The sequence below is a fragment of the Prionailurus viverrinus genome, chromosome C2 (assembly GCF_022837055.1).
Source record: "Prionailurus viverrinus isolate Anna chromosome C2, UM_Priviv_1.0, whole genome shotgun sequence".
Classification (NCBI taxonomy): domain Eukaryota; kingdom Metazoa; phylum Chordata; class Mammalia; order Carnivora; family Felidae; genus Prionailurus; species Prionailurus viverrinus.
Window position 1 is genome coordinate 148,188,982 of NC_062569.1, and position 15,951 is coordinate 148,204,932.

The window sequence follows — 15,951 nt, forward strand, 5'->3', positions numbered from 1 at the left end:
GCTATCATCCCACCTTGGATGTTGGCATTTTGGCGGGGCACACTTGGGCCCCCAGAACCTCCTGTGCCAGGGAACAGATTTAAGGTGCTGGGCTCTTTGGCTTGCCGAAAGGTGCGTGATGGGGTGGTGGTAGCTATTTCTCTCTACTTGGCCTCTAAGAGAGAAGAGCCAGAAGCTCGATCCCTGCTCCTGGAGACACCCTTCTCCTAGGCTGGAGGTGTCCCTCTCTCCTGGGCCCCCAACTGCACTGTTTGTTCATTTTCAGGCTCCTTTGCGGACCTCTCGCTTGATTGCTAAGGGTGCTAGGGCTGCGGAGCTCTGTGAGTTCTGTGTTTTGATTCCCTAAATTGTCTACACACTCAGTTGCAGGCCTAAGCTTGGTCTCTAAGCTGATGACTAAGGTGTGAAGTCCCACCGGCCTCTGAAGGATAGTCCCTCATTTTGTAAAAGAAAGGCACACCTTGCCGGTGTCCTGAATCTTACTAGGGTGCTGTAAACACCGTCAGGGCACCAAAGGCACACTTGAAAAGGCTGATTTGAGGGAAAAAAAGGAAAAGGCCGGGGTGCCTGGGCGGCTCAGTTGGTTAAGCATCCGACTTCCGCTCAGGTCACAATCTCATGGCTTTGTGGGTTCAAGCCCCCCATCGGGCTCTGTGCTGACAGATTGGAGCCTGGATCCTGCTCCGAATTCTGTATCTCCCTCTCTCTCTCTCTGCCTCTCCCCCACTCATGCTCTGTCTCTCTCTCTCTCTCAAAAATAAACATTAAAAAAAAATAAAGAAAAGGCTGATTTGCTGTGGATGCTAAGAAAGCAAAATAAATCCTTTATAAAACTAGAAGGTTTTCAATACTTGGCTTTCAACAAAAGTGAAGGAGGACTTAATAGCTTTGTCACCTGAATATTTAATTTAAAATAATTTTTGGAGGGGCGCCAGGGTGGCTCAGTGGATTAAATGACTTTGGCTCAGGTCACAATCTCACGGTTCGTGAGTTAGAGCCCTGCGTCAGGCTCTGTGCTGACAGCTCAGGGCCTGGAGCCCGAAGCTTGCTTCAGATTCTGTGTCTCTCTGCCCTTCCCTGACTCGCTCTCTCTCTCTCTCTCTCTCTCTCTCCTTCAAAAATAAACAGTAAAAAAATTAAAAAATGAAATGATTTTAGTGATCTTGTTTTATTTTTGCATTTAACTGAAGCAGTCAAGGGATTGAGTGATATTGCTATAACAAAACTAATTTTTCCTGTAAATGTTTGGAGTTTAGTAGTACAGAAAAATTTTAAATGCAGTCTGGGGGTGCCTGGGTGGCTTAGTCGGTTAAGCGTCTGACTCTGATTTTGGCTAAGGTCATGATCTCACAGTTAGTGGGATCAAACCCTGAGTCAGCTCTGGGCTGACAGCACGGAGCCCGCTTGGGATTCTCTCCCTCCCTCTCTCTCTGCCCCTCCCTTGCTATCACGCATGTGCGCTCGCTCGCTCTCTCTCAAAATAAATAAACTTAAAGAAAATAAAATACAGTTAGACTCTGAGTGTCCACAAATACTTCAATTCATGAAACTTTTTTAAAATTTTTTTAAATGTTTAGTTTTGAGAGAGACAGAGAGAGGTGGGGGAAGGAGCAGAGAGACAGGGAAACAGACGATCCAAAGTGGAGCTCTTTGCTGAGAGCAGACAGCCCGATGCGGGGCTTCAGCTCACAAACCAGGAGATCATGACCTGAGCCGAAGTTGGACGCTTAACTGACCGAGCCACCCAGGTGCCCAGTTCCCGAACCTTTTTAAAAAAATGAAATCGATTGGGAATATTGAAATCTTCATGCCTTTATTGCAATGCTCAGAATACAGGTGGGGCTCAGGAGTTAGCATTTGTAGTAAGTATACTCCCAAGAATTACCAGGTTAACAGATGGGGGATTGAGGATTAGGATTTTGGTTCAGATAGACAGTCTTTAATACGATATCTGTCACAAAGCATGGATGTCTTACCTGATTTCATTGAAGTGACTTCATATTTTGAATGGGAAGTATTTTAAATGTGTGATGTATTTTATAACATCAGATTAAATGTAATCTTGATGTATTTCCAAAACTGAATTAATAAGTTGTATCTTTGTTTTGAGAAACTGTTTTATGGGGATATAATTCATATGCCACACAATTCACCCATTTAAACTGTACATTTCAGTGGCTTAAGATATGCCCATGGAGTCATGCAACCATGTCCACAATCAATTCTAGAACATTCTCATCACCTAACAGAAACCTTGCACCCTTTAGACATCACCCTTAAAGTACGTCTATCCCCACAGCCATGGGCAACTACTAATCTATTCTGTGTCTGTATGGATTTGCCTGTTCTGGACATTCCATCTCAACAGAATTATAAATGTAGTCTTATGTGACTGGATTCTTTCATTTAGCATGCTTTAAAAAAATTTGTTAATGTTTATTTTTGAGAGACAGAGACAGAGTGCGAGTGGGGAAGGAGAGAGAGAGGGAGACACAGAATCCAAAGCAGGCTCCAGGCTCTGAGCTGTCAGCACAGAGCCCGATGCGGGGCTCCAACCCACGAAGCATGAGATCATGACCTGAGCTGGTCAGATGCTTAACTGACTCAGCCACCCAGATGCCCTCACTTAGCATATTTCAAGGTTCATCCATGTTGTAGTATGTATCTTCTTTGTTTCCTTTAATGACGGTAATACCCCATTGTATGGGTAGACCACATTTTCTTTATTGACTCACTAGCTGATGGGACATTCTGATTGTTCCTACTTATGAATTTAAAAATATTAACAGTTGGTTCCGGATAAAGGAAAATGGCCTTGTGTTGTAAATAAAGGCTGATGTGGCTTGTGAAAGAATGGCTATCAGAGACTATCTCTTAAACCGTAGTGGAGGAGGCAAAATCTATGTATTACAGAGATCATTGGTAAAAAGCAGCTCAGGGAGATAAGCCAAGGGGAACCATTGGCGTTAACAGTAACATGGAATACCTGCAGCCACACCTGTCACGTGAACTGAGGAGCTAGACCCTTGTCCCGTGGGGGCTGCTGTGCTTGGGAATCCCTTCGCCCTGTGCAGGGCGACCTCCACCCTGGGAGAGGGAGGCAGTTTCACACTTTCTGACAGCCCAAGGCCATATTCCAGTTCTCCGTGGCCCCTGGCTGTGAGAGCAGGGTGGGCCACCTAACTGTGGCCAGTTGGATGATCCTACCTGGGACTTTAAGCCTGGATGAGTGACCCCGAGGCACAGGCAGGCAGAGTGCATTTTGGTCATAGGGGGCACAGCAGATGGGAGTGCCCACTGGAAGTGGGGCCCGGGGGAACCTGGTGGGACCATGGCAGCAGTGTCCTTGACAAAAATCCTCCTGGGGCAAGAAATAGGCAAGGGAACTGTGATTTAAAAAGAAAAAAAAAAAAAGAACTACCAGCTGTACCAGTTACTAAACTTTGTTGTGATTAAATACTGTTGTACTTGAGTTACTTAAGAAGTTTGTATAGTAGTTAAAAAGTAAAAAATTAGAGAAGAGACCATGAAATTTCTCTCAGAACTTGTAACACCCTTTAGAACATCCTTTGGCTCACTTGTTTTGGCGTACAACTTAAATCCTTTGACTATTACGGACTCACAGTTGGGCACCGCCCATCCCCCTGATCTTGCTACCTGAACACAAGGTGTGACCGAGGGCTGATGTTTTATTCCTCTGTATACAAATAGAAAGAGACATCCATAATACAAATGCCCATATTTATCACAATAAAATATTGACCTGTTTTCACTTTTGCACTGAACTTTTCATAACTTAAATGACCTTTTCTCTACCATTATAAACTAATGGCTACTTATGTACTCATCATGTCCAAATAATACTCAGCTTATCCCAAATAAGACCATAGGACACGCTTTAAGCGGGCTCCCGTGTTCTTTCAGAATCCTCCTTATTTTCAAGTACTTTCTGGTTTCTGGCAACCAGACACAATTTGATTCTTCTGCCAAAATAGGAAATCAATAACCTTACGTGGAATTCACGTTCCTTTTAGTTGAAATTAGTATCAGAGTAAGGGCTAAAAAATTTTATTTCTCAAGTCATAAGCTTACACTGATTTTTCCTTAAAAATTTTTTTTTTTTTTTAGCATTTATTTTTGAGAGTGAGCAAGCGCAAGCTGGGAAGGGGCAGAGAGAGGGAGACCGAGGATCTGAAGCAGGCTCCTTGCTGTCAGCACAGAGCCCAATGTGGGGCTCGATCCCACGAACTGAGATCATGACCTGAGACGAAACCAAGTGTCAGCTGCTCAATGGACTGAGCCACCCAGTGCCCCTACATTGGTTTTTCTAGATTACATGCTGGTGCTATCAGCATGGTACTACTTTTATTACTGTTTGTGATTTTATCCACCAATAACATTTTCTTCTGTATCTTTTAACTTTCTCTAAACTCCATAGGACAATGTTGGGCATATATGTCATAGCTACTTAATAATGTTGAGTGACCTCTCCAAAATAAATGCATCGTTTTTACAGCAAAGGGACCTGTGTGAAGTGAGGAGGCTGAACCTCCAGTTTGATGGCCGTTGCTGACTGCAGTCAGTAAGGGTGACATCACTGGCTGGCTGCCTGGGCCTGGGGAAACCTACTTGTACCAGAGGCAGTGATTAGCATCTGTTGGTGAAGGTGCCACTCCTCTTAACCCCCTACTCTTTTTCTTTTCGTAAGGCTAGGATTTACTTCTGTATAAAAGGACTCTTCAGCCGTTAGATGTTGAGATTAAACTCCAAGGGAAGATTTGAACATGGCCTCCAGGTATCCTTCCTGTAAGGCGCACTCTGGGCAGGCAGAGCTTAGGCCACATCACCTTGAAAGCTGCTCAGTAGTCCAAGGATGGCTGGCTACCTCTGGGCTGGGTGGCCAGTCCTTATTTATTCTGCTACGGGAGAAATGTGGTCCCAAGCTTGGTGTCATGTACATGTGCCTACTAGGTCAGCTCAGACTTCCCAGCTCTAGAATTGCATAGCCAGATGGGAAATGAATGGCTGGAGTGGGAAACACATGCAGTGCCTTTATACTCTTTACTAGTCCGGGTGGAGTGCCTTCCATCTGCCCTCACTGCTCCCAAATAGTACCTACAGTTCCAAAATTCTATGTCCCCATTCTCAATTTTGTGCTTGAGATGTATTTGCTGAAAGAACAGTAAATTACCATAGCTTCTATAACTGGGAGAAGTATAAAATGAATGCTGACCATGGAGTGCCTACTCTGGGCCAAGTGTTTTCGGCATTGCACACGTATTAATTATCAAAACAACCATATGACAGGCATGTGCCTACTTCAGTAGATGGGGAAACAGAGACAGAGAAGATGAGTAACATGTCTAAGTCCTGTTTTGAATCAAGACGCCAACAAAACTCTAACCTTCTAGTATTTACAGAAGTATGGATGTTTGTAACCCATAATTGTGAAGCTAAAATCTGGGTATTACAGAAACTGTCAATAACTAGGATGTTTAATGATATTTCAAAGCACAAAGTACACCATCCCTCAGAAGTGGGAGTTACACACCCATTTTATGACACTACATTATGATCAGGGTAATTAGAGTAGATTAGTCTCAATTCAAACCAGTACAGATATACAATATGGGGAAGAGATATTAACTTAATAGCCTTGTTGATTAACTCTTCAAAAACTAGAGAACATATAACTACAAGAAATGGAGGTGGTATCCGTCAGAAGAGGAAGAGAGACTAAAAGTTTTGGTATCTTGTTTGGCTGAAAGTGAAAGGGATTCTGAATGACCGGCTTGATTATGATCAAGAAGGTCCAGAACAGGTAAACCCTAAAAGACCCCTGGAGATGACACACGTATGCCCCAGACATGCTGCACCAGGCTTGTTTTCAACGAATCTCTGTTCGTTAAAAAAAAAAAGGCCAGAGGCGCGGGTGAGGAATTCTTTCTTAGCAGTTGTTCTTCTGGGCTGAGTCCATGATAACGCAGATAGCCAGACTTCTTTCAGAACTCGCTCTAGCCCCGAATGGGGGAGACTTCACTACTCTGTGACCCAACGAATCTTGCCATTTTCTCCAAGCTGTACAGTTCCACTGGCTACCAGGTGGAGGGCTGCGGGAAATAGTCTGTGCTCTGCTAATTTCACTCTTTCAGACAGAGTTGTAACGGTGTCGCCCCTCTTCACTGGAACAGCTTCTTGTAAGATAATCTGTCCAGCATCTACATCTTCCTGGGGAAGGAAGCAAAAGTTTTGAACATTACTTTCTAGCCGGTACAATTTACATACAGACAGTAATGATGTTTCGGTAGAAGGAGACATACTCACAGCTACAAAGTGCACAGTACACCCAGTGACTGTGACCCCGGCTTCTAGGACTTGCTCATGTGCATTTGAACCCTTAAAAGACGGGAGCAAGGATGGATGGATGTTGAGCATTTTCCCTGGAAATTAATGAAACCACAGTGGTCAGAACTTAAAGATCCTATGTATATTACCAAAGGAATACATGTTTTCCTGTCTAGAATGAGAGGTCAGCAGGAATAGGATTTCTCTGGGATGGGTGTTTCTTTGTGAAAGACAGAAATGAAGGAAAGGGAAATCTAGCTTCTCATCCAAGATGTCTCGGGGGCAGCAAGTTCTTGCCTCTTGCACAACTGAAGATCCACCCAGGGACTCTGAATAGGTGCCTGCAGTGACTGAAAGTCGGATGGGATGGGTCAACTCCGGATCGTAGAGCTCGGGGAAGATTCGGCTTGTTGCTGACACACAGGAGATTCCTGCACAGCATCTGCGTGCTTGACTTCTAACCACGAAGTGGCACGTCCGCCAGCCAGATGCTAGGTTAGTTCTGTGAGCATTATGTCACCAGAGGCACTCCCAATTTTGTATTCTGTCTAACCACATTCACTTAAGAAAACAAACTCTTTGGAGAGAGAATACATTTATTGCCCAAATGTAGGCACAAAAAAGGACAGTTGGACGTAGTCAAAGTGTTAGTGGAAAAGGCAATAACACAAGGTGTGTTTTCCAGAAACAGTGCCTTCCCTGCCATGTCTGGCAGTGGTCTACACTCCCTAAGAATGGACTCTTCATTTTGGGATATAGGGAATCGCTTTCCTTTGCTTCTCAACAAGTAAAAATGTCTCTTCTGAATATTTATTTAGTAGATGAAATATTAGTAATGTGAGTGACCTAAGCTGTATTAGAAAAAGTGATAGTTACAGCAGGCCAAAGAAAACTGATAAAAAGAGCAGGAAAATAAAAAGTCATTGGGTCATTCATTCTTTGAGCACAGGCAAAGGAAATTAAATTATGACCTGTGTTCAAACGGCCCAGTAAATATTTCACAATTGGGATTGTTTGGGAAGCTAACCGCCCTGTAGTTTGTTTTCATTTGATTTCTCAATGTGGTGTCAAATAATTTTTGCTTACCATTCCATTTTCTGACAAAGGGGCCAGATAAAATTCTCATGAATCCTGCAAGACAGACTATGTCTGTGGAGAACTCTTCAAGGACTTGGTCAATTGCAGTGTCAAATTCTACACGACTTTTATATAATTTATGATTGATTACCTGTAATAGAAAAAGATAAGCAAAATCTTTTTAAATGAATTACCAAAAATAATTTAAAACTCAACCTTTACGTGGACCATACTTCACTTCTTTCTGAGGAAGACGTGCCTGATGTAAAGAATTAAGGAATGGGGAGGACGGTGTTGAAAGGCACACACCGTGATCCAGAAAGCCAAAGAACAAGCTGTCCTACAGACGGAAGTCTTGTGGGGGCGGGTTATGAGTTGAAATACAGTCTGGAGGAAAGATACTTTTCAAAGTAACTCACTCTGGTGGGAATTCCGGCTCTTTCTGCTTTATCTAAGCCAGCCACTGCAGCTTTGTTGGAGATAACAACAACGATGTGTGCACAGCTACTTGGCTCCCTAGTATTGTCTATGAGGGCTTGGAGGTTTGATCCTGAAAAAGAGAGAAAAACACAAGCTGACATTTCTTAAAAGAGGTTATGTACCGTTCTGAATAATCAATGGTCAAGATTTCCAAATAAATGTCTCAGAAAAGACTGGCAAAATACATGAGGTTTTTAAATTCCCTTTTGGGATAATGGATCAATAATAGCTTATGGAAGCACAGGCACTCTTAATTTTAGGATATGTAATTGCTCCTGCAAAATAACACCTTATGATCTAGCATAGTAATAAAAATAGTATAACATTTTAAAAACTGATGAGGAATAAGCTGCTTAATTAAGCAAGAAAAAAATCCTCTTTTTTTTTAAGATTTTATTTTTTTTAAATGTTTATTTTTGGGGCGCCTGGGTGGCTCAATTGGTTGAGCGTCCAACTTCGGCTCAGGTCATGATCTCGCAGTCTGTGAGTTCAAGCCCCGCGTCGGGCTCCATGCTGAGAGCTCGGAGCCTGGAGCCTGCTTCAGGTTCTGTGTCTCCCTCCCTCTCTGCCCCTCCCCCGCTCAGGCTCTATCTCTCTCTCTCTGTGAAAAATAAAACATTAAAAAAAAAAAAAAAAAAAAAGTTTATTTTTGAGAGGGAGAATGCACGAGTGAGCGAGGGGCAAAGAGAGGAGACAAAGAATCCGGAGCAGGTTCGGCGCTGCCAGTGCAGAGCCTAACACAGGGCTCGAACTCAGGAACTGTGAGATCATGACCTGAGCCAAAGCTGGACACTTAACCAACTGAGCCACTTAGGCACCCCAAAGATCTTACTTTTTTAAGTAATCTCTAGATCCAGTGTGGGGCTCGAATTTATAACCCAGAGATCAAGAGCTGCATGCTCTACCGACGGAGCCAGCCAGGCACCCAGAAAAATCAAGCCTCTTAAGAAGAAACCACTATGGCCTTTACAACAGTTTCTTTGCGTTACCATCAACTTGGGCCTAAAGTATACTGAAACCTTAAAATGGACTTGGAAAGCAATTACATTTCCGGGAACGTATCCTAAAGAAATAATCAGATATGCACTTAAAAATGCTTATTTGTAAAAATGTTCATAGCAATGCTGCTTATTAAAGTGGGAATAATAAACATGCTATATATCCATCTGAGAGAATACAGTGCTCCTATTACTTCACCCCTCTGTCTACAACAAACATAAATTTCACCTTATTACTATTAAATTAAAAAAATTAAAAAAAAACAAACCCTCAGCAGTTTGCTGGAGGGGTTGTGGGTGGGGAGATGGGCTAAATGAGCAAGGGGCATTAAGGAAGACACTTGTTGGGGTGAGCACTGGGCATTATACACATGAGACAGATCACTGGAATCTACTCCTGAAATCATTACTGTACTATGTGCTAACTTGGATGTAAATTAGAAAATAAATAATAAAAATCATAAAAAACAAGCAAACAAACAAATCTCAGCTGTTGTAACTTTTCAACTACAGAGCTACGGTACAAAAGAAGTTGGATTTTCTATCTTTTCCAGTTCCTTTTTCTTTAATCATCTTCGTGATACCCTCTACTCTTCCTTTAGGTGTCTCAAATGCCTGAGAAAAGTGTAAAGACTGACGATACAGAAAAATAATAGCCCTTAATGACTCCCTGCCCCATTCTACTGAGAGTGTCCTCACGATCTGAAGGTTTTTTTTTGGGGGGGCGGGCAGTAGGAAGGAAGGAGGGCACATCTCACCTGTTCCAGATATTAAGACAGCCACTCTTGCCTTTTTTGGTTGGACAGAGAAATGATTTTTCAGAGTGCCATTCTCCAATACTGATCCATTTGCTTGCATGGTTTCAATCAGATGCTTGACTTTCACACGAGGAGAACCTTCATTTCAAACACACCCAGTAAATAAGAATAGAATAGTGAATTAACAGTAATGGAAAGAAAAGTATTTTATGAAAACTGGAAATACTTTATTCTGAAAATAAGATATGCATGGACTAAAATGAAGAATAGGTTTGTATTACTTAAAGTTACTCACTCATAAAAACTTCCTGAAAGAGAACATGTATTAATTACCTACTTCCAACTAAAAGCTATGGCGTGTCACTGTCTCCTGACCTCAGGGAAGGCATGTAACCCAAGCAAGGCCATTCAAAGATTTGATACAGGATGTTGAGGAAGAGAGGGCCTCTTTCCTAATGCAATGTGAGCTCAAGGATGTGGGCTCAAGAGATCTTTCCGGTATTTGGAGAACTGGCCTGAAAAGGAACCTACACAATAAAGGGATGAAAGGCAGATACGACATCACCAGCAAGTACTGGCGTCTGTCAGCTCATCTGAGTGGCTTTTCTGCCACTCTGTCAATTTCTAGTATGTCTGACAGAGTCCTGTGTATACACGGCACTTGTCAGGGCGCCCGCTTCACTGGCGAGCTGAGCTGAGTCACAAAGCACAGCCTGAGACAAGGTCTCGCATGTGGCACAGGACTTTGGAGATGACCCCAGGAAACCAGAGTGAAGATCTGGGAAGAGTGATCTGGAAAGCCAGCGTAAGAGTGTGTTACTAAACTGGTCGCCACTGGGGGCAACTGGGGCTTGACTTCCCCTGGGACCTCAAAGGCACCGTGAAGACTCTGCCTCAGAACTGCTCCCTTCTTCTGTCCCTCAAGTGGGGATTTCTTCACTCCACTGGTTAAGGGTTGTCTTCTGGGCTATAGTTGTGCATATGTGACCACCACACAAGGTGTCAGCACCCTAGGGCAGGAGGGAAGAGGTGTGTGGTGTTACTAGCTTCTGTCCTGTCGCAGCTGTGTGAACACGGGTGCCATACAAGGGCTGTAATAAAACGTGGGCAGGAGCTCGAGGCAGGGCAGTGGCATTTCAGGTTACATACCTAAGAGCAACTAAAGAAGGAGCGATTTACCTTCAGGACACGCAACCACCTTGCCAATCACCCAGGCTTCTTCGCTGTGCTGCTTGATATCCCTCAGAATCTGCTCTGTCCTATCCTTTGACACCACGAGGACAGCCCCAACCCCACAGTTAAATGTTCTGGCCATCTCTTCCTCAGAGAGGTGTCCTTCTTGCTGTAACCACGAGAAGATCCTGGGGATCCTCCAGGTCTGGGCATCTGAAAACAGGAAAGATATGTTTCATGAACCTATTATCTCACACAACGTATAACGTATGCATATATACAAAGCTGTGAATTTTTGGGGGATCCATCTGTACCTGAGATATCCACAGCATTTTTGCTGACACACTTGGCCAATATTCACAATTAAGTGAATATTGGTTTTGTGCTGCATTAACTATGTTTTTAGGAATCCCCTAATGGATTAATTGTATTCCAGTAAATACAGTAAATTGCAGTAAAGGTTTGTGAACGTTTAGTTGGGTCTTAGCAATGACCAAAATGCCCTAAGTATGATGCAAAACTAGGAGGCTTATGTTACAGATTTAGAGGAATGTGTACACTATTTAAAAGAAGTTATAAAGAAAAAGAAGCTATATAAAAAGTTAAAATCAAACCCCTGTCCTGCTGTATTTACTTTAAAATTTAGACTTAGGTCTGCTACAATACAACAAAAATCTCTAATAAAAGTTTATTTTTATTCTTTTCTTTTATTTGAGAGAGGGAGAGAGGAATATATATATATAGAGAGAGAAAGGGAGACAGCACACGTTTGTCCATGAGCAGGTGAGGGACAGAGAGAGAGAGACAGAATCGCAAGCAGACTCCACACTGTCAGCTCAGAGCCTAATGTAGGGCTCGATCCACCCCCCCTCCCCACCCCCCCGTAGCATTTCATCTACATAAGTCAATTACATGCAAGGATTTTATGCCTTATAAACATGGTTAATAAAGCAAAAAGAGGTAGAAAGGTCAGCCCTATTTTTTCTGAGAAACCCTAACAATTAAGAATTTTCTTCCATAATGTAGTTTTCCTCCAAATGGTTTTCTGAACAAAAAGTTCCTTGTACCAATCTTACCTAAATCCACTCCAAATTTCTCAGGAAGGACTCTGGGGATGTTTTCTAGCAATCCTCCACCAGTAATATGGGCAAAGGCCTTGACATGTCCTGAACGTAGGACAGGTAATAGCGAATGGCTGTAGATTCTCGTTGGAGTCAGAAGTAAGTCCCCTGTGTATTGGAGAGAGAAGACAAAAACTTAGCCTATGAATGTAAAACCAAATCATATATAAAAAACAATTCTGAAATACAGAATGATTTGACCCTGCACAGACACACCAGGTTTTACAATAAGGTCCCAACAGTAAACTCACAGGACAAGGTAATTTATTCCATTCTAATTTACTAAGGAAAGACTAACCCATTAAGTGGTTGCTCAGACATTTCCAAACGGGAGAGTTGAAACCTGAGTGCTTTTACCTAAGGTCTGGTCACCACAGCCATCAGGTGCTGGAGAGGAGTACTGGAGGGAAGATTTTGCTACAATTTTCCTCACAAGGCTAAATCCATTGCTGTGAAGACCAGATGAAGCTATTCCAATAACGACATCCCCTTCGGTGATTCTTTCCAGGTGAGGGAGTTTCTGATCCCGCTCCATGGCACCGACGGCAAAACCGGCCAGGTCATACTCTCCGGGAGGATACATGTCAGGCATTTCTGCAGTTTCACCTCCTGGAGGAAGATACACCAAGAACAAAGAAATCACATAGTATTTATAAACCTGCCTAGGAAGTAGTGACACCAGCTTTTTTTTTTTTTTTTTTACTTGAGAGAGCGAGAGTGTGCACAAACATGAGAGCCAGGGAGAGGGGCAGAGGGAGAGACAGAGAGAGGGAGGAGGGGAGAGAGGGAGGGGGAGAGAGAGGGAGGGAGAGTATCCCAAGCAGGCTCCAGGCTCAGCACTCAGCATATAGCCTGATGCAGGGCTCGATCTTATGACCCTAGGATCATGACCTGAGTCGAAATCAAGAGCTGGACTCAAACGACTGAGCCACCCAGGTGCCCCTCTTTTAAGTTTATTTAAGTAATCTCTATGCCCAACATGGGGCCTGAACTCATGACCCGAAATCAAGAGTCACGTGCTTTTACAAGTGAGCCAGCCAGGTGCCCCCTGCTCTTAATATGAACAATTAAACATGTGGCTATATTTCACAAATGTTCAAAAAAAAGTATGTATTCTATTAGCTGCCTAACAGAATTTTCAACCAAGTACAATTTGAAGGCAAGCCGCTAAATTCCCATGAGGGAGAAGTGTAGCTTCCCAACAGCATGACATTCAAAGGATGAATGCTTGGTTGAATGTCATTCCTATGGCAAGTTTAGAAATGCTTTCACCTGTATTCGATCTTTATAATCACTCTACATTCCAGATGACAGTATAAGCTTAGAGAAGTGACATACTCAGGCCTAAATCCAAATGCCCTGGCCTAGAAAGTACGGTTCACTTTTGTGATCATATATAAAGACAGGGTCTAGGCAGGCAGACTCCAAGTTATAAATGGTTCTTTTTTTTTCTTTTTTATGCATTTTTTTTAATGTTTATTTATTTACTTGGAGAGTGCGTACTTGAGCAAGAGTGGGGGAAGGAGGGAAGGAGGGAAGGAGAGGGAGAAGGAGAAGGGGGTGGACAGAGAGAGAGAGACAGAGAGAATGAATGAATCCCAAGCAGACTCCATGATGTTAGCACAGAGCTCAGTGCAGGGCTCCATCCCATGAACCGTGAGATAATGACCTGGGCCGAAATCAACAATCAGATGCTTAACCTACTGAGCCACCAGGTGCCCCTAAACTGTTCTAAGCAATGGCTGAAGGGGTGCCTGGGTGGCTCAGTTGGTTAAGCATCCGACTTCGGCTCAGGTAATGATCTCACTGCTTGTGAGTTCGAGCCCTGCGTCCAGCTCTGTGCTGACAGCTCAGATCCTGGAGCCTGCTGCAGATTCTCTGTCTCCCTCTCTCTCTGTTCCTCCCCTGCTCCCTCTCTCAAATATAAAATTTAAAAAAACAACAACACTAAAAGACGGTTGAAAAGGCAATTTTGGTTTTTGGGACATATTTTCCACAGAAATGGTAATATAAAGAAGGTAGTTTCACCACTCGGACTACACATTCATTTTGCTTCAAATTCTCATATATATTTAAGTAGTATTTCTGTGTTAGGTACATTTTATTCCTAGTGTCACTTCAGTCAGGAAACATTAAGATTTAGAATGCCAGGAATCATCTCCTTCTGCTGCAGGCCAGTAAGCAGGAAACTGCTAACCCTGTCTGTCCATGAGGCCATTGAGAAAGATGGGGGTGGAGATGCTAAAGATCAGGGAGAAAGGCAAGGCCTGGCTCACAGTCTAGGAGTAGGAGTCTGGGGGACAAACCTTTGAGGAGAAGCTTGAGGGCACCAGGATCTAAGTTTTCTTCTGGTAATGTTATATATATTTTATTTGCTTCATTTTGTAATCTACAGTTTTTCTTCTTATCTATATTGGTACCAATCACGTTTATACACGGGGTAAAATACAGTAAGAAAAAGGACAGGAGATTAATGGATGGTCGGTCATACCAAGGAGAGCACATCCAGCTTTCCCACAGGCTCTGGCAATTCCAGCAACAACAGCTTCAGTTGTATCGAGGTCAAGTTTTCCACAGGAAAAGTAATCAAGGAAGAAGAGGGGCTCTGCCCCTTGGGCCAGAATATCATTTACACACATTGCAACCAAATCTTGGCCAATGGTATCATGTCTATTACACTGCTGGGCAATCTAAAGAAGCACAATAGAAATGTCCACATAAGTGAATAAGCTCCAAATAATACCTTGTCAGTTTATCAGTGGAGGCTAATAAATATTGCTGCTCCGAGCACCCAAAGACAAAATACTAAATTCTGATGAGCTACTTGATCCAAAAGTATCCCATTTAATCCCCTCAAATAAGCTTTTCATCCAGATAGAGCCTCAACAACATTGTGCTCTCAGAAATATATAGATATTTTAGCCATATTTTATGGTTATTTGGTATAGTTCTCTCTAGTGCATATCAAGAGAGGAAAAATATGTATTTGATTTATAGTAAATTCTCTCAACTTTCCCAAAAGGCCTTTAACCACATAGGTGTCTGATTACCTTCAGTTTAGTCCCCACACCATCTGTTCCACAGGCCAGAAGAGGATCTTTGAAACCAGCTGCTTTCAAATCAAAAAGACCAGCAAAACCTCCAAGATCAACATCACAGCCTAATGGGGAAAAAAATTAAATACTTGCTGCATTTCAACAGATTACACATGGATGTACAAACAACTTCTTCATAAGCATGGCTAAGAGCTGCTTTTCCTGAGAATGGGGGAGAGCACCACATGCTCAAAGAATTGATCAAGAAAGTAATTAAATATTAAAGGAGCAGACATATCTTAAGTTTAACATCACGGATAAGAAATGCTTTTCTTTCTTTTAAATGTTTATTTATTTTGGGGCACCTGGGTGGCTCAGTTGGTTAAGTGTCAGACTTCGGCTCAGGTCATGGTCTCACAGATCATGAGTTCGAGTCCTGCATCAGGTTCTCTATTGGTGCGGAGCCCACAATGGATCCTCTGCCCCCTCTCTCTGCCCCTCCCCTGCTTGTGCACTCTTAAAAAACATAATAATAAAAATAAATAAAATATTTGAGAGAGAGTACAAGTAGGGGAGGGGCTATCAGCACAGAGCCCAACTCAGGGGTCAATCTCAGGAACTGTGAGATCATGACCTGAGCCAAAACCAAGAGTTGGATGCTTAACTAACTGAGACACCCAAGCGCCTCAAGAAATGCTTTTCTTAGTATTACAGACAAGAAAGCAGAAAACTGGGTATGACTTACATAGGACAAGACTTACAGGAACCTGGCATTAATTTGGAACATTTTCCTCAGTAAATTACAGATCAATTCTCAATGTCTCTCAAAGTTAATGAATGAACTAGCAAAGTATAGGCTCTGACTTACCTGGTCTGGAGGTAGCTTTTGCTAAAGGTTTAATTTTCTTGACCAGCATATTTCCAGCTGCAATGTCTACCCCAGATTCCTTGTAAGTCAGGCCCC

At 42.8% G+C, this 15,951-nt stretch overlaps 1 protein-coding gene across 3 annotated transcripts in view; it reads right to left on the reverse strand.

Annotated features, from left to right (window-relative positions):
* Positions 1–5,474: 5,474 nt before the first annotated feature.
* The window catches only part of GART (phosphoribosylglycinamide formyltransferase, phosphoribosylglycinamide synthetase, phosphoribosylaminoimidazole synthetase), a 29,268-nt gene continuing 18,791 nt past the window's right edge, over positions 5,475–15,951 (reverse strand). For all 3 annotated transcript variants that reach the window (XM_047874509.1, XM_047874508.1, XM_047874507.1), the window contains exons 12-22: positions 15,856–15,950; positions 15,003–15,112; positions 14,444–14,642; positions 12,310–12,561; positions 11,908–12,060; positions 10,838–11,044; positions 9,659–9,796; positions 7,842–7,972; positions 7,432–7,573; positions 6,325–6,440; positions 5,475–6,228 (exon numbers count right to left, since the gene is read on the reverse strand). In XM_047874509.1, the coding sequence (XP_047730465.1) occupies positions 6,040–6,228; positions 6,325–6,440; positions 7,432–7,573; positions 7,842–7,972; positions 9,659–9,796; positions 10,838–11,044; positions 11,908–12,060; positions 12,310–12,561; positions 14,444–14,642; positions 15,003–15,112; positions 15,856–15,950 (1,732 nt within the window). In that variant the 3' untranslated portion in view covers positions 5,475–6,039. The remainder of the gene's footprint in view (positions 6,229–6,324; positions 6,441–7,431; positions 7,574–7,841; positions 7,973–9,658; positions 9,797–10,837; positions 11,045–11,907; positions 12,061–12,309; positions 12,562–14,443; positions 14,643–15,002; positions 15,113–15,855; position 15,951) is intronic.